This window comes from Coffea arabica, chromosome 9c, assembly GCF_036785885.1.
Source record: "Coffea arabica cultivar ET-39 chromosome 9c, Coffea Arabica ET-39 HiFi, whole genome shotgun sequence".
NCBI classification, from domain to species: domain Eukaryota; kingdom Viridiplantae; phylum Streptophyta; class Magnoliopsida; order Gentianales; family Rubiaceae; genus Coffea; species Coffea arabica.
This window is the reverse complement of record NC_092326.1, coordinates 31,853,649-31,880,158: the sequence shown is the minus strand read 5'-3', so window position 1 is coordinate 31,880,158 and position 26,510 is coordinate 31,853,649. Positions and strand designations below refer to the sequence as shown.

Sequence of the window (26,510 nt, the reverse complement as noted above, 5' to 3'; positions counted from 1 at the left end):
GAGCACCCAAATACCTTGACTAGAAATTTTGTGTACTATTTGTTCATCGGGACCGAGGGAGGTACATTGGCTTCGGTCCGGTTAGGTGTGATTATCGCGTTGCATGTATAATGTGGGTGTCTTTTATACATTAATATGATGTATATGAATCAAATTTATGAGTACAGTAAAATTATAAAAATGTATACTATATAATGTAAAAAGTGTGACAACCAGATAATTGTGCCAAACTCTCAATCAGCGTTTTCATCCTAAAACTTGAACTCGAATTCAAACTCTAATTCGAGTTTTGTCAAGCTCAAGTTCAAGGTTACTCGAGCTCAAATAAAACAAAAAATAATTTTTATATTTTTCAAAATGAATAAAATTGACATTTCATCCTAATTAAATAATAAAATTATAGGAGACATAATATAATTTTACTATTAAAAATATACAAACTCGAGCCAGCTCGATGAATTCACGAGTAATTTGCATATACTGAATACTGATCCGACTAGACTCGTTTGTTAGCTCGCTCGTATGTTGATCAACCTCGAATCGCAATTTGAGCGAACCGGCTCCTCCTTAGCAGCCTGGTCCCAGCCGAACCTGATTCCTTGTTAGTCGGTGACTTCAATTTTTTTTATTGGTAGATGATGGGACTGCTTGGTCGTAAGCCCTGACGTGGCGCAGCAGGCCCAGAGCTGAAACTGAGAACAGGAAAAGGCCACTTGTTGGACTTGGCTGCGGGGAAATCATATTCTACTTATTATTATTGTCCTTTTTTACCATCTTTTGTCTCACAATCATAAAGAGAATCATTGAACATTTTGGCCACCTTTTCATCATTCATTTCATTTGCAAGAGATAAACCTTAAAAGTAAAAACAGACCAAAATTACAAAAAAGAAAAGAAAAGGTGGCATATTCCAGTATAGAAGTGTATAAACTTCTTCATTTCATCTCCCTCTTTCTGGAGCGGGGGAAAAAAGGAAAAAAGTGGACAACCCACAGCTAAACCTTTTTGTGCGTATCAGATGAGAAAGCTTGGTTTTTGTTTCATTCAATCTTTTAGGCATTTCTCGTTGTTTCTTTTTTCAGAACTTTAATTTTTTTTTCAGAACTTTAATGGGTTTTTGTTTTGTGTCATTCAATCTTTTAGGTATTTCTAGTTGTTTCTTTTCAGACATTTAATGGGTTTTTGTTTATTTATTTATTTGTTTCTTTTTTTAATTTTTAAAATTTTTTTCGAGGCTGGTGATTTAATGAAATTATGTGCAGTGCTACTTTAATTCTAATTTTGAAGCTGAAAATGTTTGCTAGTCATGAAGTATTGGTGCATGGATTTAGTTATTTAGACAAGGTTAAATTTAATGAGGGAAGAAATGAATGAATAAGATTTGGGTCCCCCATTTTAGTGCAGGAGAAGTAAAAAATAATATGGAAGCTATCACTGTTCCTGTTTGTTCTTGAGGTTTTCTAATGAAAAACGAAGAGATTTTTTTTTTTTTTAATCGGTTTGTTTTTCAGAAACCCAATGGTAAAATAGGTTGAATTTGATAAAAGATGTTTTTTGAGGATGGTTTTCCTACTGGTAAAAGTCAACTATCTTCAGCTTCAAAAAGCGCAAATAGTCTTATTTGCACGGTTGAAAGTCTGACTTTTTTGGTCTTGGTAATGTTCTCCTTGTTCCAATTTTTCTTGGGCAAAAAGCTTTCTTGGTCAGATTATTGTCTTAGATACTCAGTAGTTCAGACAGCACTATCATGCTTAAAATTTTGTATGTGTGGATTGTCCCTTTATTTTTTCTTGAACTTTTATGCTGTTTTTAATTTGTTTCTGAATGATCGTGTTGGTTATAAAATTTTGCAGGGATCAGAGAGCATAATGTATTGAGTTCAGGGGTTATAGAGTTGAGTGAAGTTGTTTGTGGAAAAGAAGATGGCTTCCAAGCCATTTGAATGGTATTGTAAGCCGGTGAATAATGGAGTATGGTCAAAAGCAGTGGAAAATGCCTTTGGAGCTTATACTCCTTGTGCTTCGGATGCTCTGGTGATCTGCATATCCCATCTGGTTGTGTTAGGCCTGTGCTTGTACCGAATATGGCTTACAAAGAAGGATGGAAAGGTCCAGAGATACCAGTTGCAGTCGAATTATTACAATTATCTGCTTGGATTGCTGGCTGCATATTGCACTGCTGAACCTTTGTTCAGATTGGTTATGGGTATTTCTGCCTTTGATGTTGATCGACAGTCTGGTCTTGCTCCTTATGAGGTATGTGATCTCTATTTTCAGTTGCGTGTTCTTGGGAAGTTATAACTTTCTTTTCTAGTGTGTTTCTGATTGAAGTTAATGAATCTGATATGGGATGCTGTATTAATTATTCTACATCAACTTACCCCAAATTTAGTTGGATGTTGTTCCTGAGCTGGATAATCTGGACACACCACTTGCGGGAGTGTGTGCATATTTGTGTTTTATGCGATGGGATTTTGTGTGTTTCTATTTTCTTCCTTTTTCGCATTTTCTGGGGGGGGAGGGCAATGGATTAGGGAGGTAGGAAAGGTTGGTCTTGGGTGCAGTCATTCACAGAACATTAATTGTACCAAATACAAATGTTTTTCGAAGCATTTAAATGGCAAGATTACGTTGTCGAAGTGACCAGTTGCGGATATAAAATTCAACTGATGATTCTAGTTTGCATGAAACACCTATTTGACTGTAACTGGGCACATTAATTAACACAAATCAGGATGTTCTTGAACAAGACATGAGTATATACGTGTTGAAAAGTTAATAGTTTGTTATCAAACATCTAAACAAATAGTCTCATTCTAACAGTTGATTAGAAGAGTTTAGTGCATGTTTCTCAAAGAAATTGAAAATGTGAGAATGTAAAGAGAGATCGGCACCAATATAGCTCGTGGTAGAATCATTTTGTCTAGTAATCAGTTGATTTGTGGGGTCTTAATCCTAACCAATTTGATAGTGAATCTTCGAGTGGCCAGAGGTCAAGAGAGCGATGAGACTTGTTGCAGAGAATATTTTCTTGCAATTGGTGATGTTTCCTGCTATGCTTATATGATGGTCTGTTTGTTTTTATGTCTGTCTATCGATTGCATTTAGGTCTATGTGATGGTATTTGATCACTAAATTCTGCGACCGATAAATTGTGTATTCAATATTGCAGATTGTTTCTGTAATCATTGAGGCTCTTGCTTGGGGCTTTATGCTGGTCATGCTTTTTGTGGAAACAAGGATCTACATTCATGAGTTCCGTTGGTATGTCCGATTTGGAGTCGTTTTTGCTTTGGTTGGTGACTCGGTGATGCTGAACCTTGTCTTATCTGTTGGGGAGTTTTACAACCGGTCAGTTTCTTTCACTTAATGTTGATGAACTTATTTGATTTATTCTGTCTCATTTGAATACGTGTTGTGGATTTTCTCATCTGGGCTATCCTTGTCATTTGTGTTGTCATTAGAGTTTCATGACTAATTCAAGCAATCAACGTGGCATTTTGGTATTTGTTTTTATTGAGGTACTACTGAAAATTGATATAGGAAGAAATAGTAGCTACATTACTGAAGTAGCATTTCAAAATTTAGAATAAATCTCATTTTATTCCATCACATCTGAAACGAATCTGTTCGTCCTTATCATTTCTGCCAAGTTAATAACAAACTTGATTCTAATGTGTGCCAAAGTCATATAACTAGTAATTTGGTGCCAAAGCAATTATTTGGAGAATTTCTGAAACAATTGCTCACTAACATTTTTAGGAGATCTCGTTTAGTTCATCAGGTCATAAATAACTGATTCAGTCCTTGATCTTATGATGATCTACCAGGCTGGTGATCATATTCTGGCTGGAAATAGATGCCCTGAAAAGTTTAAGCTCTTACTTTTCTGGTAGATAATAATAGCACATTTCTGTTGTGAATATGTTTTTAAACTCTCTTCAGGCAGTAAATTGTTGATTTGTATTGTTAACCATGACTAAATGGGGAAGAAACAATTAACCTAATAACAAAGTTCTTGTGGGAGAACACAGGTCGCTCTGTTGAGCTTTGGATCCAGAAATTAGCTTTGGAAGATTTAAGGGGCCAACTTCTTTTTATGGATCTTGTCCTGCTTCTTATTATAAGGATATGTTGTGAATGTCTGGAATGGAAAAGATTTTAGTCATCTGCCAAACCCTTTGGGCCAAGTTTTAAGGTTACATCAACTATTGTTGTCATTCTTTCCTTTTTGATATGTCCCATATGAGAAGTTCCCTTAAAAAAAAATTCAATGAATTATTAGATGCCTGAAACCATTTGGCACAGTTGACAAGCACTCAATAAGAGAGCCTTCACTTCTAAACAGATGGGCTCAGAATATTAAGTTACTTTGAAGATCCAAAAAAGTAGCGGTCTAATTTGTTGTCAATCTTTGCTAAGTATGGAATTTAAGAAGCACAAAAGCCTATAGATTATTCCGATATGACAGACAGGACATTTTAGGAGGCAGGATTTGAAATTTGATCCATCTATACCATATTGGATAAAAAGTAAGATAGTTTCCTGGGTGAATAGGAGGGCTGAAGCTTGTATTTATTAGAAATAACAAGCAGAGTAGCTAATCTCTTGCAATTAAGGTATCTGAGGCTTTTGATTTCTTAGTCTGCTGCCTTATTGAAGGTTTTCGTACGAGTAACTGCTTGGTAATTTACTAAAGCGGACACCTCTGTTGCGTTGCTAAGTGTTTGGAGTTCAACAAGAGTATGAGGACTCAAGTTAAAATGGCACTAGCAACAGAGATTTGGATTGTTAACTTCATAGAAGTAAACTGGGTAATAAAATAGTTGAAATTAAACTTTGTTCCAAGCACTGGATGGTACACCTGTAGCATTGTATTGAAGGACCCTATTTAGTGGAATATAAAAAAGTGAAAATCAACAAAAAAAGTTGCTTTTGCTAATTGTTGGTCTGAAGAAGATGCATAAATATCTGGGTGTGTTTTTACATAACCTGTCAAACCTTCGCTGTGAAGTCTGATCCTTTAGGTGGTCTTGAAATGTGACAAATGTCTTGATAGAAGTCACAATGTTGACATTTGCAGTTTATGCATGTATCTGCTGGTTATATGAGATGTCAAGAAATAGGATTATGCCAATTTTTCTTCGAGGCATAAGGTAGACCATTTAACTATCAGATCAACTATAAATCTGCAGCTAGATAGTACTATTCATGCTTGAAAAATTTTCTAGATTAGATGGATATGGATCTTCAGCTTGAAGAAATTGACTGTATGATGGACCATTTGGTGGAGTTTCTGTCTGATGACCATTGGGTCATGGATTCATACGGTGTATATGCTGTACAAGTAGCACTGCTGTAGGAAACTAGAAGAGGAAAAGGGATGAAGTGTAGGGAAAGTGAGAGAAGAAATCTTGGGCCATGCTGAGTCACATGTTAAAATTAGACATAATCATGTCTGGTGATTGAAATTTGATCAATAACATCTTGCTTTTAATGGTAGGATCACTTTGAATATTTAGAATTCTAATCTTTTATTACTTCCCCAGAGTAGCTAGCAATAGATTGCCACAAACTTGATACTCATTTGAAAATTTCATTGGAAATGTGCTAGAAGTGAACCTCCCTAGCAGCTTGTTTGCACATAACAAAAACAAAATCTGCCCTTGAGGAAAAAAAAAAATGAAAACATCAAACAAGAGTCTAATGGGCATTCTAGGTCAGTTTAGGTCTGAATCTTGCCAAATGACCATACTAAGTTTTCAAATTTGAGTTTTTGCTTCAATTGTCTCATTCTCTGTTATCTAATTTTACATGTAATGAAGCGGCATATGTGATGTTACCATTTTCTCTAGAACGTGTAATCCATGTGCATAGCCTTAAGTGTCCAATTGTTGAAAGTGATTTCTCACAGGTATTGATATTTGCACACCCAAAAAGGTTCTTGCACACTCTTTGAATTTTCTTTAGGCCAAATGACAAACATGTAAAGTAGGCAAATACATAGTAGGTGAGTGCAAAAAACTTTTGGGGCGTATAAATATCATTCCCTATTCTCAAACTATTTCTGTTGGTTATTTTTTTGTTGTAAAGTTCATTTTTTCAAATGCTTGATCATCATTTCTTTGTTGTCTGCAAAAGTTATACTTGAGCTACTAAGCTTGAGTGCCAAATCACATTGGTAAACATGTGCCAGAAAAGTGTTTGACATGCTTGTATTTGGGCTCGTAGTTTCTGGACAACAGACTGGTGGAGGAATGTAAGACCTCATGGTTTGTAGCTAAGAAGCAGTTGGAAGAGGGTAAGACTGTTCAGAAGGGTGTTCACATTCAACACGTGTAATGATATTAGACAAAGCTGTCTTTAGAGTCTAAGTGCTTTTTAACCTCAGGAGGGGTAATAGCAAATATTCTGGGGTTTTAGGTCTAAATAAGTATGATTCTCTTAGTCTATTTCTAATTTCTGGCGAATGATGTTTTAACTTGAAACATTTTTAACTTTTTGGAGAAAATTGTTGTAAATGCAAGGAGGAAGGTCGGATACTAATTACTGTGTAAGAATTGCTCTTTTGGATCATTTTCGTTTCACATCTGAAAGATGACGATGACCAATTTGAGGCCTGGAGGTGTTAAATTTGGTCAGCCCAATCCAATTCCATTTTACATTCTCTTTTCTCAGTGTTTTGCTGTAAGATCTGCTAGGTGCTGTCATCCGTCCAGTTGCTTATGGAACATTGGTGGTATTTTATGTTGAAAATCCATGTTCAACAAATGTGTATCCTATTACCTTTGGACTAGCAAGATGCCTGCCTTGTCTCTTGTCATTGTTAAGTTGTGCTCAATGTTTTATGTTTATTTATTTACAAGAAAAACATAAATGCATAAAATTTCTAAAGAACCATAATTATGGAACTTTGAGGTCCTATGAGTGGGTCTGTGTGAATTTTAAAGTAAGTTGGTCGTGTGTCTCATTATTGCAATTTATTTAATGCTGTATTCTGTGTTGCAGATCTGTTCTCTATCTTTACATCAGCGAGGTTGTTGTCCAGGTTTGTCATGCTTATATTCTAGCTTTGAGGTTGCCATGATTTGTAAGTTCTCCTTCTGGCTGTGCGTCTGTCTTTGCATCTCTAACATGATAATGGCTCATCAGATATAACTAGTACTTTGGACCAGAACAGAAAACTGGTCGCACTTGAGAATAGCTGACGGAAACATTGTCTAAAAGTTGTCTGTGCCATGTTGCATGACTCGTGTTGTCACAGGGTATGGTGGTGACCCTGTGGGAGGCTGAGCACCAACATTTTTTTCCCTGTTTTTGTTTCTGCTTTACCACATATAAGTGTGTTACTTTTCGCTTATTTTTTCTTTGTGAAAATTGCAAGCTCTAGGCTCTGTCAGATGTGTAAGAAAGACCTAGTACTCATTGATGTTATGCACGTATAGTTTAACATGTATAGGCCTATGCTCCAGTGAGCTGGTTAGTCCACTTGCAAAATCTCCCCCTATATGTTAGCTCTGTTCGAATGCCTCATGAGTTTTTGACAACAATGGATGTATGTGCTGCCGAGCCAATAATCTGATCCACGCAAACTCCATATGTTTTGCTGCAAACTGGGTCTGAAAATGTGTAGAGGCTGTTAAATGCTTGCTTTCCACTTGTTCTTTCTGTTCCTGGAATGAGATGAACAAATGCGTTTGTTGTTTTGTAGGTTGTATTTGGGGTGCTATTGCTCTTTTATGTTCCAGATTTAGATCCTTATCCAGGCTACTTGCCTGTGCAAACTGAATCTGTGGACAACATAGCTTACGAAGAACTTCCTGGAGGAGAGCAGATTTGTCCTGAGAGGCATGCCAACATATTCTCTAGTACGTGGAGCACATTAACTAACTAAAGGGTGCTGTTTTAGAAATTTTAAGATGGCTTAGGAATAGTTAGTTAATACTAACTATTATCAATTGATTATGGTTGCTTGTACCTTTCTTGCCGTATTGGTTTTATGATACATTTACATTTTTGATGCTTAAGGGTGAGGTATTAGATATGTTAGTATTGTTGCGTATTTAGTTGTATGGAATCCATAAGCTAGGCTTGAATTTCCTGTATCCTCTTAGTTCATCTTCACTTTTACCATTAAGACATGTTGATCCAACTCCCTTTACGTTGTTAATGCCCCATTGGACATTTTTTTTTTTCAATCCCTAAATAGATATATGTACTAGAACTAATTGTTGTTCCTGCTGCAGAAATTACTTTTGCATGGGTGAATCCTCTTATGAAACTAGGTTATAAAAGACCTCTCACAGAAAAGGATGTCTGGAAATTGGATAATTGGGACAGGACGGAAACACTCAATAACATGTATGTGGAGTTTCCTGATTTTTTCTGCATATATGCATTGCACAGGCTGCTTCTTGGGGATAAAAACAGTCAGGTTGAACAGAATAGATTAATAACTTTGTTGAATTGTTTAGGTTCCAGAAATGCTGGGTTGAAGAGTCTCGAAGGCCTAATCCATGGCTTTTGAGAGCATTAAATCATGCACTTGGTGGAAGGTACATGGTGATAAATTGATTGAAACTTTGGTCATTTTTAGTTGAATCTGTCGGAAATTTTGCACAATCTTAAATTCTTGCAAGATTTGGAAATGCTCAAATAGTTAAAGTTTTAAAGATCTCACACTTTTCCTCCTTTCTTCTCTGCAGATTTTGGTGGGGAGGCTTTTGGAAGGTACTAAACTGATTGCAATCAATTATATCTAAGAGTTTTAGCAATCAATTATATCTAGGAGTTTTGTGAGTCAAATAAATTATTGTCATAATATGAATCACTGGAAAGCTTTCTATTGGCCGTGAAATAGACTTGAAGATTCGTAATAATTGGTGTATATGATCTGCCCATCCTCTGGTTATGCTCATCTCTTCTAGCAATCGTGGCTCATGCTGAAAAGTCTTGGTTTTCATTTTCTTTTTGTTGAACATTATAATAGTAGTTCCTTCCATTGTTGTGGAAAAATCAATGTTCTACTACTGATTCAGGATCAGCTAGGATTATAAAAAAAGGGAAAAAAGGCATTCAGCCTAATTGGTTTGGGAAAGGTAGAAGTACCTATTATGGAGGTCTACTAAATCAACTACAGTTGCTTCTCTTGAACTTATAGTTATCTGTGAACAAAGAATACTTGTAATTGAAGATATGAATTCTGTTTTCTTTTCTGGTTGTGAGAAAGTTTCAACATACTGAATGAACATCTGTTCAGATAGGTTTAAACAGTGTTATTTTACTGTCTTATGCCATTAAAAGTTTTTACATTGTCCTGTAACTATTGTAATTGGATTCTACCTTTCAGTCAAGAGTTAATCAACATCAAAACGTATATCTTTGTGATAAAAAATTTCTCATGGCTCTGTGATCAAGAATCTATTTTCATTGTATGCAAGTTACACATTTCTCTCAGAAATACTTTCTAAATTTCATTACAGCAGTGGTATGTTATGCTCCAGAATTTCTAGTGTCTATCATACGAGTCAACATGGCATATTGACATCCATTTTAAAACATTATTTGCAGACTGAGAACTTAATTAGTTGGTATATCCATTTTATTTTTCTCTGAAAATCTTGCAGATTTGGAATGACGTTTCGCAGTTTATTGGGCCTATGATATTGAATCAACTTTTAAAGGTGAGTTGCATCTAATCTTTATCTTCTTTCAAAACTTGCTTCCAAATGTGAATGACTTGAGGGTATTGTTGAGCGTGTCTTGAAGTTGGAAATGAAACAGCTGGACTTGATATCTTGTGTTTAAATGATATGCTGACTTTAGTCAGTTAACCCTACAAAAGTATTTATCATGTGGACGTGATCTGAAGTTTAATTTCAACATTTTGAATCACTTTACTTTTACAGAGTGTACCTTTCCTTTTCTAACCTCCACATATGTGGTCTTGCCTTTTTATGGTAAAAAGCACAATCTCCTTAAGCCAAGTTGGTAATTACTAAGTCAATTATCTTGAATCAAAGTTAGAGTGGGAAGCATTCTTGCTAAGGTAAAAAGCACAATCTCCTTAAGCCAAGTTGGTAATTTCTAAGTCAATTATCTTGAATCAAAGTTAGAGTGGGAAGCATTCTTACTTCTGGAATTAGCCATAAAAAGTAGGATATTTGAGATTGATAACTAAAAGGTTAAAATAACTAGATAATTAGCGCAATGAATCCTTAATGATAAAAGATATGCAGTATTTGAACGAAATGCTGAAATTGCACCTTGAAGTATGTACTTCTGTTCTTCCATCTGTTTGTATCCTCTGTATTTCACTTTAGATTTCAACTTTGATTGTAATCCATCTACATTAAAACTTTCCTATTAGTTTCATTTATAGGACAAGCATAGCTTTAGGACTTAATGGTAAAAAGTAGTGCAGAAAAAATTAAGATCCCACGATGCCACAAGTGTCTTCTTCTACCACTTTTGACTTGAATTTCTGGTCAATTTGTTCTGAGGAATTATCTCCCTAGCAGTGTAAAGTCTAATCCCATTGCTTTTGCCAACCAAAAGGTTGATGGTTCTCTAAAATCTTCCATGTGTTCCGGATCTGTTTCAAGTCTAGGATAGTAGATTTGCTTTAATAAGTTTGTGTGTACTTAACGCAGTCTGAAGAAGACATACGATGATTTCCCTATTTTCCATTTAATTTATATTTTGACTCTCACTTATTGTATCCATTTCATGTTTCAGTTTCTTATCTCATTTACTTTTTGACAGTCCATGCAAGATGGAGACCCGGCTTGGATTGGTTACATTTATGCATTCTCAATTTTTGCTGGAGTGGTATGGTTTGAGTCCTTGAATTTGAAGTTCTGAATTTTAATTTCATACTAGCTATGCTTTTGGTAAATGCTTTAGGTTGCATGTAAGCCCTTCCACTATTTGTTTTGCAAACTTTTGACTTAATCGTTTTTTACTAAATTTCAATATTGTGACTTTGTTGGACGTCATACATTGTTCTCTGTGAGCACTTACCAGAAAAGATCTATCATTTATTCCCTTCATTCTGAGGGTCAATAGTTTCCTAAATAACTACTATTGTAATCAAGTTTTTTTTCCCCTTTTTTTGGGGTAGGAGTTATCTGAAGTTGGTATCCTTCCTGGTTATGTGCTTTGACATGCTTGGATTTTATATGATTTAGGTATTTGGAGTATTATGTGAAGCTCAATATTTCCAAAATGTAATGCGCGTCGGATACCGATTGAGATCAACCCTGGTAAGATATACTTTTATCTTACAAAATCTGACAATTTTATCACTAGAGCTGTTATTGTCCACTGCTTTGCATGTTAGAGTAATTGATTTGTTTCATTTCTTTCATATGGGTATGTACACTTTAGAACCGTAATGTACGTTTTAGTTGGAGAGCTGAGGGGTCCAGATAAATTATATTTGTGTTCAACACCTAGTATTGTCAACATGAGCTGGTTTAAGGGCTTTCAGTGAATTTATTTTTCTTCCTCTGACAACGGTTTTTTGAGCTTCATAATTTTTTGAGCATCATCATATTGCTGATTTTTTTTTTCCTGCAACTTGTTTTATAGATTGCTGCAGTTTTCAGGAAGTCACTGAGGCTAACACATGAGAGTCGTAGAAAATTTGCAACTGGGAAAATAACCAATCTAATGACCACCGATGCTGAAGCTCTTCAGGCATGATTCCTTTATGAATTTCTCTATGGTCTGGTTTCTTAATGCTACTGTGATCTTTATGTTGTCAGAGAGATGCCAAAATCTGACTTTTGATTCTAAATACATGGTGTAATGGAATAAAGCAGTGGTTTTAACTTTTCTGTATCCTGTTAATAATATGCCATTGCTGTCATAACTCGTTGCAGGTTTAGTTTAGATTGTAACTAATCATCAGAAAAAGGATTTTTTTTTTTAATTGCCTCAATATGTGGATAAAGGCCAGATCCGGCCAAGCTTGACACCCTCCAACTTATACCATAGATCCATGACTTGATTCAAGGGTGACCATCAGCAAGTCCGATCTATGTCTGACGATGACTTGTTGCAAGTCTCTCTGTGTTTGTTTTTCGTGTGTGATATTATATCTCTAACTTCAGGAGGAATAAGTGTTGCTTAAAGCTATTCTGCATACTTTAAGCATGAAATTTGGAGCACGGGCTTCACAAATTCTTTAATCCTGAATGAACACAAGCCAACTTGGAGACCAACTACATGAAAATATTCCCGGAGTCAGCCTTCATAGACTTGCCCTTAAGACTGTCAGAGCACCTAAGAAAAGAAAATGTGTCCAACGCTGGGATTTTGTTAGAGATAATATGACTCAAACTTGGATATCTGTATAGTGGTCGCCCTTCCCTAGATAACTTGCTTCCAACTTTCCATTGCAGTGGATGTGGTTTAACTTTCTGTATAATCAAAGTAGACATTTGTGTTTACTTATCCAATAATCCTTGCTCTCTCCTGCTGGTACTGGCTTTTTCTCATCATATGTTGCCCTTGTCAATTATGATCTTGTGAAGCTTTGAGGGTTTACTTGTAGGTTAAAGCTTCAGAAGACGGATCATATTTCTATTCCAGCTCTTACCAGACACAATGGTCTTGAGCAAATTATTACATGAATAATTTGGTCATTATAGAGAGTGCAATAAAAGATGCTTTACCTTGCCATCACTTGTATGGACTTGTGTGAGAAAGTACTATGAAGTTCCTATGCTCTTAATGATACAAAAGCTACTGCGGTACATTGCCTTGCTCTTAAATCACAATCAGGAGCTGATGAGCAGTCATGAATTTTTTGCACTCACCGACAGTAAACCTTTATCTGTATGACCAAGTTAAGGAGCTGAGATGCTAACCTTATGTATTACTCGATGGAAATTTACAATGTCCAAAAGCTGTTTCAGAAATTGTCATCTTTAAGTATCTCTTGACATTCTGTACATTTTCTGTGGACTTTAGTTATCAAAACTATTTTTCTCCTTGTGCAGCAAATATGTCAATCACTCCACACTTTGTGGTCGGCTCCTTTCCGAATTGTAGTTGCCTTGTTTCTGCTATACCTGGAATTGGGTGTTGCGTCACTACTTGGTGCACTTCTACTTGTTCTTATGTTCCCAATACAGGTATAGACCTATTCCCCCCCACCATTCCTATATTTTGCCTTAAAGAAACAATTTATGTAACACCTAACCTTTATCCCTGATGTTATTTATTTAATCTATAATTTCCTGCTTTGCCCATTTCATAGTGCAATGTTATGTCATTATTTCAGTACATATACCTTTAGAGTTGGTTGGTGGAGGGCTCAGTGAAAGTAAAATTTTAAAGAAAAAAGGCATTTAATAAATTAAAGTCCCTAGAAAGAAAATCAATTCAGCTAAAGCTTTTCACTGAAAGTTCTTAATCTTGAAGGATTGGGTTTGAAAAGGACGAGAAGATCTATTCATTTAGGCAACATAAATGCCTCAAACATAGGATGAAACTAATGTATTAGTATTAGATGTTACAGTGATGCCATTAAACAGAATCATGTAACTTGCAATTTACCTCTGGGTTTGGAGGTAAATAGGACGAAACACTTAGAAGGCTAAGTTAAACTATGTGGCAAGCTTGGAGTTTGACTCCCAGGCAGTAAAGCTTTACACCCTTGTCTGCTTGTCATTGTAAATGGACCTGGATCTTGAATTTCTCACTCTGCAGATCTTCTCCTCGTTTTTTTGTAGGAGCTAATTGTTTTTTGTTTTATCTCTAGATGAGGAGGGTTTGTTTACGTTTCACCAATATCAATTTTCTCTTATGCTATTTGAATACATGTTTAGTGATCATGAAATCTTCTTCTGGACACAGACATTGATTATAAGCAAGATGCAGCAATTGTCAAAAGAAGGGCTGCAACGCACAGACAAGCGAATTGGACTCATGAATGAAATTTTGGGTGCCATGGATACTGTCAAGTGTGTCTTGTCCTATAAGTGGTTTATGCCTTTATATGCTATATTATATGGCTAAATAGCTGGCTGCATATGTTTCAGATGTTATGCATGGGAGGATAGTTTCCAGTCAAAGGTTCAAAATGTGCGAAATGATGAACTGTCTTGGTTCCGTAGAGCACAACTATTAGCTGCGGTATGTTGGAGTTCATTGATATGGGAAATTGGTTTTGTTTTGTATCCTTTCATTCTCTCAATATTTACATTACGATAGTGTGTGTAAAATTTCTCCATCTTGTGTTTTGAGGATTTATTTCTTTCAGAGGATAAGATAATTATTCCGACATTCCTCATTTTGTTCATTTCCTCTGTTGGATTGAGCTGTATGTCTTAGCTTTGCAGTAAATCCTCTTTGCACTCTCTCTTCATACACTGGATACTTCATTTGTTGCTGATAAAGTACAATATTAACACACTAATCTGAAATGGCATTTGAGGCTGTAATCATAGCTGAGAGCTATACAAACTGAAGAGCGTGATTGCAATAAATGCTAAACTGCTTGTCACCAAGTGTGCATCAGTAGAAATGTAATCCTTGGTTTTTTAGTGATTAACTGTTAAGATTCTCTCCCTTTCCCTCTTTACAAGTGAAATTACCACCATGCTTTTCTTTCTTTCCTCTTAAAATGAAACCTCATTGATATTTTGCATATTTTGCAGTTGAACAGTTTCATTCTGAACAGCATTCCTGTGGTGGTGATTGTGGTTTCATTTGGGATGTTCACTTTACTTGGAGGGGATTTGACACCTGCAAGGGCATTCACATCTCTTTCTTTGTTTGCTGTGCTGCGCTTTCCACTATTCATGCTTCCAAATATAATTACACAGGTTCTTTTTCCTTCTGTACATTTGTGTTCTATCATTTCATGTAGAGCTAGATTGTTTTCTCCACCTTCCTATCTGTACCAGGGAATAGTTTTTTTTTTTTTTTTTTTTTTTTTTCCAATGAGTTGTTTGTACAAAGTTTTTATTCTTGTCCCTCTTCTGTTGTGTATTTGTTCCTTTTTGCACTTTTTGTTGGATGGGCATGTCTGAGAATTCAGCCTGTGTGCAAAAGTCAGATGCATCATTCCCCTTCAATATATATATATATTTTGTGATGGTATCTATTTTGTTAGTTTGGTAAGAAGCCCTATTAATCTTAATTGGATTCTTGATTATGAACTCTTTATAATTATTCTTTTGATTAAGTTCCTGTATGTGAGGTTGGAGCCATTGATGGGTTCTCTTCTAAAAAGATGGGGATTATAGTGCTTATTTTCTTTATTTTTATTTATAATAGCATGTTGCTGGTTACAAGTTGAAAATTTTATTGATAGAAAATTTTTAGTATTCTTGACAGTTTTTATAATCAACGCATTGTTCATAATACCATTCTTGGGAATGTTTTCCTGTCATTACAGGTTGTGAATGCAAATGTGTCTCTGAAACGCTTGGAGGAACTTCTGCTAGCAGAAGAGAGAATTCTTCTACCTAACCCACCTCTTGAACCAGAAGTTCCTGCAATCTCAATCAAGAATGGATACTTCTCCTGGGAATCAAAGGTGGTTTATGTGTACATTTCTGTATTTATGTTCTTCTACCTTTTCTTAATAATTGTAGAGATTGCAAGAGATTAATCATAATCCGGAAGGGATTAACTGATAGTGATAGCAATCTATAGATTAGAGAAACTTGGGCCTGTTTATGGCTCCCAAAACTATCTAAATGACAGTTCATGTTGTCTTGGGTTCTAATTGAGCCGGAGGTGGTGTAACTTAGTTGGAGAATCATAAGAGTTGATCGAATTAAGTTTCCTAACTGGTCAGAATTATATATAGTGTAGAAAGAGGTTGAAAAATAAGAATTCCTCTGAAGGTTTGGAAACCATAACCTAACTTTCAGTTAAAACAAGACATCATACGAATTGAACATTTCTAATTGACACCTCATGTATATTGCCATCCAAATCTTCTTCTTTTTAGAAGAATAATGCCACAACTGTTCAATTAAATTACACAAGTGATTCATCTCGATTATATTCTTGAAGATTATTACTCCGAGTACTTTTAACATCGAAAAAATGGTAATGTGGGCCCAGCAATTGATTGATAGACAAAAGTACCTCTAAAATCCTAAAACTCATTACAGGTGAACTAATTCGACCAACTCCGAAGCAATTTCAGGTAAACCATTTTGATAATTTGTTTAATCACTGGTCAATTCCCAGTTACACATGAAGCGCTTCTTGCATGCAGATAAATTGCATAGTTTGTTAAAAATATATATATAAATCACCAAGTGGGCTGTTTGGCATAGAAACCAACCTGTTTTGCTTTTAACTGCTTGAGATTATGTTCATAGTTTTCCTATTGACTTCTTGAGGTTATAGCTGTTTCTTAACATTTTTTTTAACAAAATTGGAAGTTATAGGGTGGTAAATGTTGCTTCAAAGAGTTAATATGCATATTTCTCTTGTTGTATATTACCAATTGGCTTTCTCAAGTTCTAGATTGTTAAGCTTGCACAGAGTTTTTACTGTGAACGAATGGTATGCTCAATGCATTTCCCACTGATACCAGGCAGATAAACCTACATTGTCAAACATTAACTTGGATATACCAATTGGTAGCTTGGTAGCAATTGTTGGCAGCACAGGAGAGGGAAAGACATCACTTATCTCAGCAATGCTTGGGGAGCTTCCTCCAGCATCTGATGCAACTGCTGTTGTCCTCAGAGGAACAGTTGCTTACGTGCCCCAAGTTTCGTGGATTTTCAATGCAACGGTAGGGAATTTCTTTTCATGTTTCTACTGATCTTAGTTCCTTGAGTGGATGCCACTTGCATTTCAAGTCATTTTGTTTTTCACTGTGCTTGTTACATCTTTAATAAGAATCAGAGGCATTTTTTTTTTTACAGGTACGAGACAACATACTGTTTGGAGCTGTCTTTGAACCATCTAGATATGAAACAGCAATAGATGTGACTTCACTGCAGCATGACCTTGAACTGCTCCCTGTAAGGATATGACTTGTTGCCATACCAGTTTTTTGGTACGGTTGTTTTTGAGTTCTTTATTAATTTGAATATTTAGCTTACCTGCTTTGCAAATTCTACTACAGGGTGGCGATCTTACTGAAATTGGAGAGAGAGGAGTTAACATTAGTGGAGGGCAAAAGCAAAGAGTTTCCATGGCACGGGCTGTGTACTCGAATTCAGATGTGTGCATATTTGATGACCCTTTAAGTGCTCTAGATGCTCATGTGGCTCGGCAGGTAACCACTTCAGAATTTAAATTAAGATCCACATTTCACTTAAAAAGCAAAATAAAAATGGACTGTCTACCATTCCTCAAATTCTTTTCGGCTTCATCACAACAATGAGGTTGTCATGCATTGGGTTTTTCATCTTTGAGAATTTTAATCGTTATGCTAAAGTGGACTCTATTTAGAATTTGAATTTTTACTTATCTCTATTTTTGACAAGAGTCAGCTTGGAGCTTTTCCAGATCAGTTGGATCATTTGTTTTGCATATCTGTCGTTGTACCCTGTAGTTATGGGTTATTTCTCCTCCTTTTGTATTTTCAACAGTTAGCATTATCCGTGAAGGCTTCACTTAATTACTTCCATTGTCTTATGCTATCTCAAGTGCTATCTAGTTAAACTCTTGCATTCTGCGTATCTTTTGTTATACTAGGTTTTTGAAAGATGCATTAAGGGAGAACTGAGAGGAAAGACCAGAGTTCTTGTCACAAATCAGCTACATTTTCTCTCACAAGTAGATAAGATTATTTTGGTGCATGATGGTATGGTGAAAGAGGAAGGAACATTTGAAGAACTCTCAAATAATGGCCCACTGTTTCAAAGATTGATGGAAAATGCAGGGAAAATGGAAGAATATGTGGAAGAAAAAGAAACTGTTCAAAACATTGATGATAAAACTTCGCAGCTATCTGCTAATGGTGAGGCCAATGGGTTGCCTGAGGATCCCACCTCTAAAACTAAACGAAAAGGAGGAAAATCGGTTCTCATCAAGCAGGAAGAACGAGAAACAGGTGTCGTTAATATTAAAGTTTTGAAAAGGTAAAATAGTTTTTGAAACCTTTCACCCACATTTGAACTTCATTACGTTCACCATAAGCTGTATTGTCCTTGAGAGTAAAGCGTACAAAGTTAAAGTCTCATAGCCATCAAAAGACCAAAAGAAAGTGATCTTCAGTACATCTGGTTACCAAAGGATGGCCCAACTGTTTGTTATTTCTTCTTTATACTTCTTATTTTTTGGGGGTAAAATTCTTTATACTTTTTATTTGAAACCACTCTGGAATTCTTGCTTAAGTGATGGGCAAATACCTGAAAATGTGATTGTTCTGATGCTCTGCTGTCAAGATAACAGAGACCATTGATCTTGTTACACATCCTCTCTTTACTGGATAGAATAAAAAAAGAAGTCTTGTCACTGGAATGATTTGTCTTTGTATTTCAATGCGCTTATCAAGTCATAGGTTTCCTTGAGGAGATGTTTCAACTTATCAAGCCTGTCACCTTAGAATTGTTATCCTTCTACATTGGTCTATAGGATTGAGAGAACTGCAATTAAAAAGGAAAAATGAAAAATGAAAACAATTCTAATGTGATAGGCACAAAAAAAAAAAATGAAAAACTAAAATGAATAAAAAAAATGAAAATGTGATTGTTCTGATCCTTCTCATATCAAGCAAACAAAATGAAAAATGTATTTGCTTATTAACTAATTTTCGTGGGTAGGGGTCGAAAGTGAGAATTTTGCTTGGTTGAGAGCAGGCTCAGGCTTTTCTATAATTAACAGGTATTCTTGCTTTTCCCCCTCTTTCATTTCACAGATACAACGATGCTTTAGGTGGCACGTGGGTAGTGATGATATTGTTCATGTGCTATGTTCTAACTGAAGTCCTACGAGTTTCAAGTAGCACTTGGTTAAGTTACTGGACAGATCAAAGCACTTCATCAGCACATGGGCCTCTTTTCTATAATTTGGTCTATGCTCTTCTATCACTTGGCCAGGTAAGTTAATTTTGTTGATGTGCCAAGATTTTGGTTTTATTCATGCATAGACCATCCTTATGTAATGTACCTGTTGTTGTTTACTTTTGCTATTTCAATAGGATGGAGATTGATTTTTTGTTGCTTTGCAAAGCAGTTAGAATATGATGCCGAAGGAAGGAGAAATAAAAGAGAAATTTATATATCTGCAATGGTTATTATTATTATTATTATTTTTTGCAATGCAGGTCTTTGTGACATTGACGAATTCGTTTTGGTTGATTATTTCAAGTCTCTATGCTGCGAGAAGGTTGCATGAGGCTATGCTTAATTCGATACTAAGAGCTCCAATGGTCTTCTTTCAGACAAATCCTCTAGGAAGGATAATAAATAGATTTGCTAAGGATCTAGGTGATATTGATCGGTTTGTTGCCCCATTTGTTAATATGTTTCTGGGACAAGTGTCACAGCTTATTTCGACTTTCGTACTAATAGGAATTGTGAGCACTATGTCCCTTTGGGCCATAATGCCACTGCTGGTGTTGTTCTATGTGGCCTATCTTTACTATCAGGTATATGTACTTTTCACTTTCTTATCATGTTTTTGTCTTTTAGGCCCAACTGCATTAACAAACAGAAATCTGTTATATGAACACATCCTGGAAGGACATTCCTTTGAAGCTGATTGAGATTAAGTGTACTACTGAGATATATGGAGTTTATTTATTTAAATTTATTTATCTTCTAATCATATTTAAGGTTCTCAGTAATTTGGCCATTTGCTTTTTGAAAATTTAATAGGATATTTTCTTTCACTTGTCCTTGCATCTTTCCTCTGCATTCATGATTAACCAGATATCCAGGTGCTTTTTGTGTTTTAATCAGTCTCAATGTCAATTTAGAAAGGGCAGCATAGTCTATTTAAATCATAAGGTTGATTAGGATACTTTTAAGTTTCAAAGTTTCTAATATTTGTTAAGCAATTTATTTGTCTTCTAGCTAACACTTGCTTGCAAGTCTCTGGATGATATTTAGTGCAAAAGTTTTTCAGATCATGTTTCTTCTTAAAATTTGATCAAGTATTTTTGATGATGGAGTGAAAACAATATTCCAGATATCCATAAAGTATACCTTGATAATGAGGAAACTGATTCAATATGTAGGAGTTGCTTGTGTTTTCAACCTGATATGAGCCAATTGCTTTGAATACCCAATTGTTAAATGGAACAACTGCTTCAGTCTCTAGTCTGCACAGTGCGTGCTTATTGGGTTTTCCCAAATTTTCTGCAAGCTATGACCTGTGTGCCAGAACACATTGTCACACTTGACTCCTTTTGCTTAATCAGATATTAGTTTGGACCTGTATTTCACCTGGTTTCTATTGAACGGAGAAAGGAATCTTGAAGAACATTAAGAATTGAGAAGAGACTATTCCATAGAGCTTTAGAACTTTAGGAAAGTAAACTTAAAACGATGTAAAACTACCATGGATAACTAAATGGAAAATTAACCATGATATGTGTGAATAGTAATGCCAATGTGTCATATTTATTGCTTAAAGCATTTTATCCACACGAGTTTGCTTATCAGAACTTTGTTATGTTAGGCTACTTACAACCGTCTGCTTTAGCCTTCGTGTGTCATTAGTCTATTGCACAAGTACATAAATAAATGTATTCTGGAATGTATCTTAATTGTTACCATTCCTTGCAGAGCACAGCCCGTGAAGTAAAGCGTCTTGACTCTGTAAGCAGATCTCCTGTGTATGCGCAATTTGGGGAAGCATTAAATGGTTTATCAACTATTCGTGCATACAAAGCTTATGATAGGATGGCAAATATCAATGGTAACTCCATGGACAATAATATCAGGTTCACTCTTGTAACCATGAGTGGGAACCGCTGGCTTGCAATTCGGCTAGAAACATTGGGTGGGCTTATGATATGGCTTACAGCAACTTTTGCGGTTATGCAGAATGGAAGAGCTGAAAACCAGGAGGCTTTTGCGTCTACAATGGGTTTACTTCTCAGTTATGCATTGAACATTACGAGCCTGTTGACTGGTGTACTTAGATTGGCTAGTCTGGCTGAGAACAGCCTTAACGCTGTTGAAAGAGTTGGCACATATATAGAGCTTCCTTCTGAAGGTCCAGCAATTATTGACGGCAACCGCCCTCCTCCTGGATGGCCTTCGTCAGGATCTATTACATTTGAGGAAGTTGTCTTGCGTTACAGGCCTGAACTTCCCCCAGTTCTCCATGGTATATCATTCTATATTCCTCCAAGCGACAAGGTGGGTATAGTTGGTAGAACAGGAGCAGGGAAATCCAGCATGCTTAATGCTCTATTCCGACTTGTAGAACTGGAGAAAGGAAGAATCTTGATTGATGATTGTGATGCAGCAAAGTTTGGGTTGACAGATCTTCGTAAGGTCCTTGGTATTATACCACAAGCTCCAGTTCTGTTCTCAGGTATGTGGAATTTAGTCCTGGAGATGAGATGAAAACAATTTAATGAGCTATTACAAAAACTTTTCGTGTAGTTTCTATTTCAATTTGAACTTTTTTTTTCAATCTATTTTTGGTGGAGCGTGTTGGAACCATATTAAGCTTCATTTCTTGTGCTCTTCTCTTTTGTAGTGTGACAGCTGGGACATTGATCCTCTAATATCTTATCAGACTAGTAACCATTTATAGTTATACAACAATACTCTCTATGAATTATAGGGCCAGAAACCTTAGGTTATTTCAACTCTACACACCTTGATATGTTCTCTCCTGTAGGAATTACTCTAGTTAGCTAAGTTCTGTTACAAGTATATTGCTGGCCTAATATTTGTAAGTGATTAACTTCAATTATCTTGTTAAATATTAATGCTCATGGACATGTCCATAAACTCGTGTTCTTGGTTGTTTCTTCATGCATTAGGAATAGGAGGCAGTATTCTTGTATTCTTCATGCAGCTGGAAGATAATTCCATCCATGAAAATCAGGGTGGTTTAAAATTATCTATAATCTGTACCTAACAACACAGGTGTAGAAGCAAATTGCAGAGTTTTACTTTGGTTTATATCGTCTGGTAATTAATTCTGTTATTTGGCCATTTTCCTGTTTCAAAGATTGAATAATGGTTCTTTAGTTTTCTCTTGCTTGATACATGTCTATAACCTTTAATCAGCCTTATATCTTGATAGCTTTTGGCCATGAAGGGCTTGTTGGATTTGCCATGCTCTTATTTAAGAATCTATTCTTTAGCACTGTTGTGGTGCTACTCTACATACACAGCTCAAAACCATACTCAAAATTTTCCTATCCTTTGTTATCAGTTATCAAGTATATGGTTTGCACCTTTCAAGTTAACCAAATTCACTTACTTTATTTCAAGATTTGATGAAATTCAGTGAACTAAGCTAATGTTGTAGTTTTGGCTAGTCTTTTGACCGCCATTTTATTTTCTGTAGGAACTGTTAGATTTAATCTTGATCCTTTCAACGAACACAATGATGCTGACCTTTGGGAGGCTTTGGAGAGAGCCCATTTGAAAGATGTTATTAGGAGGAGTTCTTTGGGTCTGGATGCAGAGGTAAAAATCAAACTTTTTGCACTTCTTGTTTGCAATTTGTCTGTTGGCTCTTTATATGCAAATCAATAGTTTGTTAATATTTCCCTTTCATATGTCCCCTGTGCCAAAAACAGTATTTTAGTGTTTCAAGGGACTCATTACTAGTCGAAAGAAAAACTATGAAAAGCATCATACTCCCTCCGTCCCATTGAAAGTGTCCTACTTTCCATTTTGGTATGTCCCAAAACATTTTTCCTGTTGAGAAAGTCAAAGCACCTTTTAGTCTCTTTTTTCAATATAGTTCCTCCCTTTAATCATATGCATGTTACCATTCAAATTCAAAATCTGAATTTGTGGGGGTAAAATTGGAAAGAGAAGCACAAACATTACAATCAAACCACTATTTTTAAAAAGTTGGATTTCTGAAACAGGATCAAATAACTGGGATGGAGGGAGTATTCTTTATTATGGTCTAACTTAAAGCCATTACCTGTGCTCAAAATGCTGAAAGAATAGTATCCAAGAGAACGTCCCAGAGTTTAGAGTTCAATATGCCCTCCTTTTCTGCTAGCACATTGACTGCCTAACATTGAACTGATAGATTCTTTGACAAACTATCATGTACATATTGTATACTTGGTCTTAGCGCCACCTGTATATGTATTTAGAAGCAGAAGCAACTTTCTGCCAGATAGAGAGAGGAAAAGCAATAAAAGTAAGCTGGACTTAATTTCGTTCAGTAAATTATATCTTGTGAAGCAAGAGATTCATTATTTATTCCAGATACAGAAGCTTTAGTTTGCATAGCTTCCCTATTACTTTGTGTTAATGAAGTTACTGTTGGCAGACATTCTTAGGGTTGGTAAATATTGCATTATGAAAGTGCTTTGGTTAATTATCAACACAATAAAAGTTGATCTACAATTAGACATTGTCATGCTTACTATTTGCCATTCAATCCAATGGACGCTTCTCTTGATTTCTCCTGTATTCTTGCGGCACAGAAGTTCTGGCTGATGTTCATTTGACAAGTCTCATTTGGACCACAGCTGATATGGTGGTCAGCTCTGTTGGTTGATAGTGTACCTTAGGTAGTGGGCTACCAATAACGTGGCTGAAGTCCTTTTGGCCCAGCATTTTGTTTTGAAAAATGTTTTAAATAACCCTCTGCTAGGAGTGTTACTTGTTTTTGTGTCTGTTGCATGCTAATAAATGAGAATATAAAGATCCTTTGTGGTGAGAAAATTGCCAAATAAAATGCTTTTATGGGCATTTTATTTGTAGATCACTTAATTTGGCAGTTTTCCTTTTGGCATAAGATTTGAAGTAGAATGTTATTGTCTCAATAAAATCCGTTACATTATCTATGCTACATGCAAAATTATGGAATGGATATTTAGAAACATTAAGTTCCGGTTAGTAACTAAGAATTAGCTATTAATGATTCATGCATATTTTTGAGGGAGTGTAAAGCATGCATGCTGTGTAAACAAATTAATTGACGAATGAGGACTTGCTGATAAGCTTCTTGTTTCAATTTTGATAATATCTGATATCTGGGATGTGATTTATAATTATGCAATACTGTAGTAAGCAAAAATGTCATCAAACCAAACATGATTTTAAAACTATGGGAAAAGAAGTTGAATCCAATTATTAAGGAAGAAAGAGAAAAGAATGGAAGATCAAGGAACTCTTCAGCCTTTACCAACAAAGATTAGCATGCATACATAAAGAAGACAATAAAACATCTCAACAGTGCATTCATTCCATTTTTCATCATTCAACATTCTAGTGAAAAGGTATTGCAATCACGTAAGAAACAGAGACTCAAGATTAAGTAATTTTTAAGGTAAGAGAACCTTGGCATCTCTCAATTCAGTCATAGTGGAACCTGGAGAACAAGAGTAAAGTTAACTTGGAGGCTAAGCTAACAAAAAGTTAAATTTTTAGCCTGTTAGCTGTGTTCACTACAGTTTATATAGTTCTACCCTAACCTTTTTTTCCTGTTTCAAGGTCTCAGAGGCAGGCGAAAATTTCAGTGTTGGGCAGAGGCAACTGCTTAGTCTTGCTCGGGCGTTGCTTCGCCGTGCGAAGATTCTTGTACTTGATGAAGCAACTGCAGCTGTTGATGTTAGGACTGACGCTCTTATTCAAAAGACCATAAGAGAGGAGTTTAAATCGTGCACAATGCTTATTATAGCTCATCGTTTGAATACCATTATCGACTGCGACAGAATTCTTCTTCTTGATTCTGGTCGGGTATGTACCCATCTGTTTTTCTCTTTTCATTTTCAAATACATGATACTGTTTCAGGAAAAATTGAAAGAAAGTATCTGCAGAAAACATTGCAGATCTTATTCTGACAATGAGGGATTGTTTTCTAATGTCTCACATCATTTGATTTATAGTTGTAGAATATTGTATGATCAACTGTAATATCCTTATTTTTCTGTGTTGTCCTTTTAGGTCCTTGAATATGATACGCCAGAGAGACTATTGCAAAATGAAGAAAGTGCGTTCTCTAAGATGGTGCGGAGTACGGGGGCAGCAAATGCTGAATACCTTCGCAGTCTAGTATTTGGAGGAGAAGGGGACAACAAATTGCAGAGAGAAACTCAGCTAGATGGCCAAAGGAGATGGCTTGCCTCTTCCCGCTGGGCTGCTGCTGCACAGTTTGCTTTGGCTGTTAGCCTCACTTCATCACAGAATGACCTTGTTCAGTTGGAAATTGATGATGATGACAATATTCTCAAGAGAACAAAGGATGCAGTGATGACTCTGCAAGGAGTTTTGGAGGGGAAGCATGATACAGTAATTGAAGAGACCCTTGACCAATACCACGTTTCCCGGGAAAGATGGTGGTCTGCCCTATACAAAATGATTGAAGGTAAGGATTGCAGATGGTTGCATTACCAGAAAAGTTTCAATAAAAAAACTCATGGTTAATTTGTGGGATTCTTTAGGTCCTAAGTTTAAATCACGGTTTCTTATATTAACATATGTATATTTTTGTTTTATCTGCAACCTCCTTTAGGTTAAGAAGAGTATTTTTTGTGCTTGATCAGATTTTCTGTTGCATCTTCTATGACTCATGCTCTTTTTATCTCCTCAATTGAAATGCGTGTGTAAAATCAACTATTGCTCTATTATTGTAATAGACACAGTGAGAGATGATAGCCAGCCATTGGAAGTTAAGCACAGGCAGTCTTTTTATCCAGCCAACGCTCTTATTATACACACGGTCCCTCTCGATCTTGAAGGTCACATCCAAGTTTTCTCCAGCTTATTGTTTGTTTATCCTTTTTTTTCCAGGTCTTGCAGTGATCGGTCGGTTGGGTCGAAGCAGGCTTCATCAGTCAGGATTTGAGTTCGAGGACAGAGCAATTGATTGGGACAACATTTCAACGTAGGCATATGGATATGATGATGTATGGACTTCTTGCAATACCAGCTTCGTTTAATCTAAAGCAGTTGATTCTCTTATTTACGTAGCAACGCTAATTCCATGGTCTGTTGGACATGGTTGTATGGTTTGCAGGATGATAAGCACCCAAAGATGTTCAGCAATGCTGTCTGGTTCGCTGCCAGTATCACTTGGAGATAATCTGCTGAGACTAAAGTTAATAAAAGATTGTACCATTACAAGCAGAACGAGTAGATATTCTCCCAGAATGAGTAGATGATCTGCTGCGCCCATCATACACGTATCTGTGCTCGTGGATCACTCTGTATTTTATGACTTGTTTTCTCTGTCAAACTTAACTTGCTTCGCATCAATGTTAACAATGCGCAAGCGTCCATAAAGATTCAGCGATGTAGTATTTTCACCACAGACAGCTTTTCATGGTTTTTGTGGGTTTAAGCAAATTTTCCGCAATTTTTTGAGCTAGTTTTCTTGGTTATGCAGAAAGAGGAATGAATATTTTGTCGGACAAA

At 36.0% G+C, this 26,510-nt stretch overlaps 1 protein-coding gene across 4 annotated transcripts; it reads left to right on the top strand.

The window, feature by feature from the left end:
* The first annotated feature begins 695 nt into the window (after nt 1-695).
* LOC113708039 (ABC transporter C family member 2) lies at nt 696-26,510 on the top strand. Of its 4 annotated transcripts, XR_011821028.1 has the most exons (30): nt 780-1,007; nt 1,854-2,255; nt 3,172-3,350; nt 7,008-7,047; nt 7,711-7,867; nt 8,246-8,360; nt 8,474-8,554; nt 8,705-8,729; nt 9,626-9,682; nt 10,764-10,829; nt 11,189-11,263; nt 11,592-11,699; nt 13,007-13,141; nt 13,866-13,972; nt 14,051-14,144; nt 14,669-14,836; nt 15,412-15,552; nt 16,570-16,773; nt 16,907-17,005; nt 17,110-17,262; nt 17,685-18,070; nt 18,850-19,030; nt 19,258-19,581; nt 20,723-20,880; nt 20,984-21,479; nt 22,470-22,591; nt 24,587-24,832; nt 25,041-25,461; nt 25,887-26,002; nt 26,113-26,510. XR_011821028.1 is itself a non-coding variant. In XM_027230485.2 (29 exons), the coding sequence occupies exons 2-28, from the start codon at nt 1,923-1,925 to the stop codon at nt 25,982-25,984; spliced, it is 4,872 nt and encodes a 1,623-aa protein (XP_027086286.2). In that variant the 5' UTR covers nt 696-1,007; nt 1,854-1,922; the 3' UTR covers nt 25,985-26,002; nt 26,113-26,510. The 4 variants fall into 4 exon arrangements, 3 of the variants coding, with proteins under 3 accessions (XP_027086286.2, XP_071920980.1, XP_027086287.2); XM_027230485.2 differs by having other exon boundaries at nt 696-1,007; nt 20,723-21,479; XM_072064879.1 differs by lacking the exon at nt 780-1,007 and adding an exon at nt 1,338-1,655 and having other exon boundaries at nt 20,723-21,479.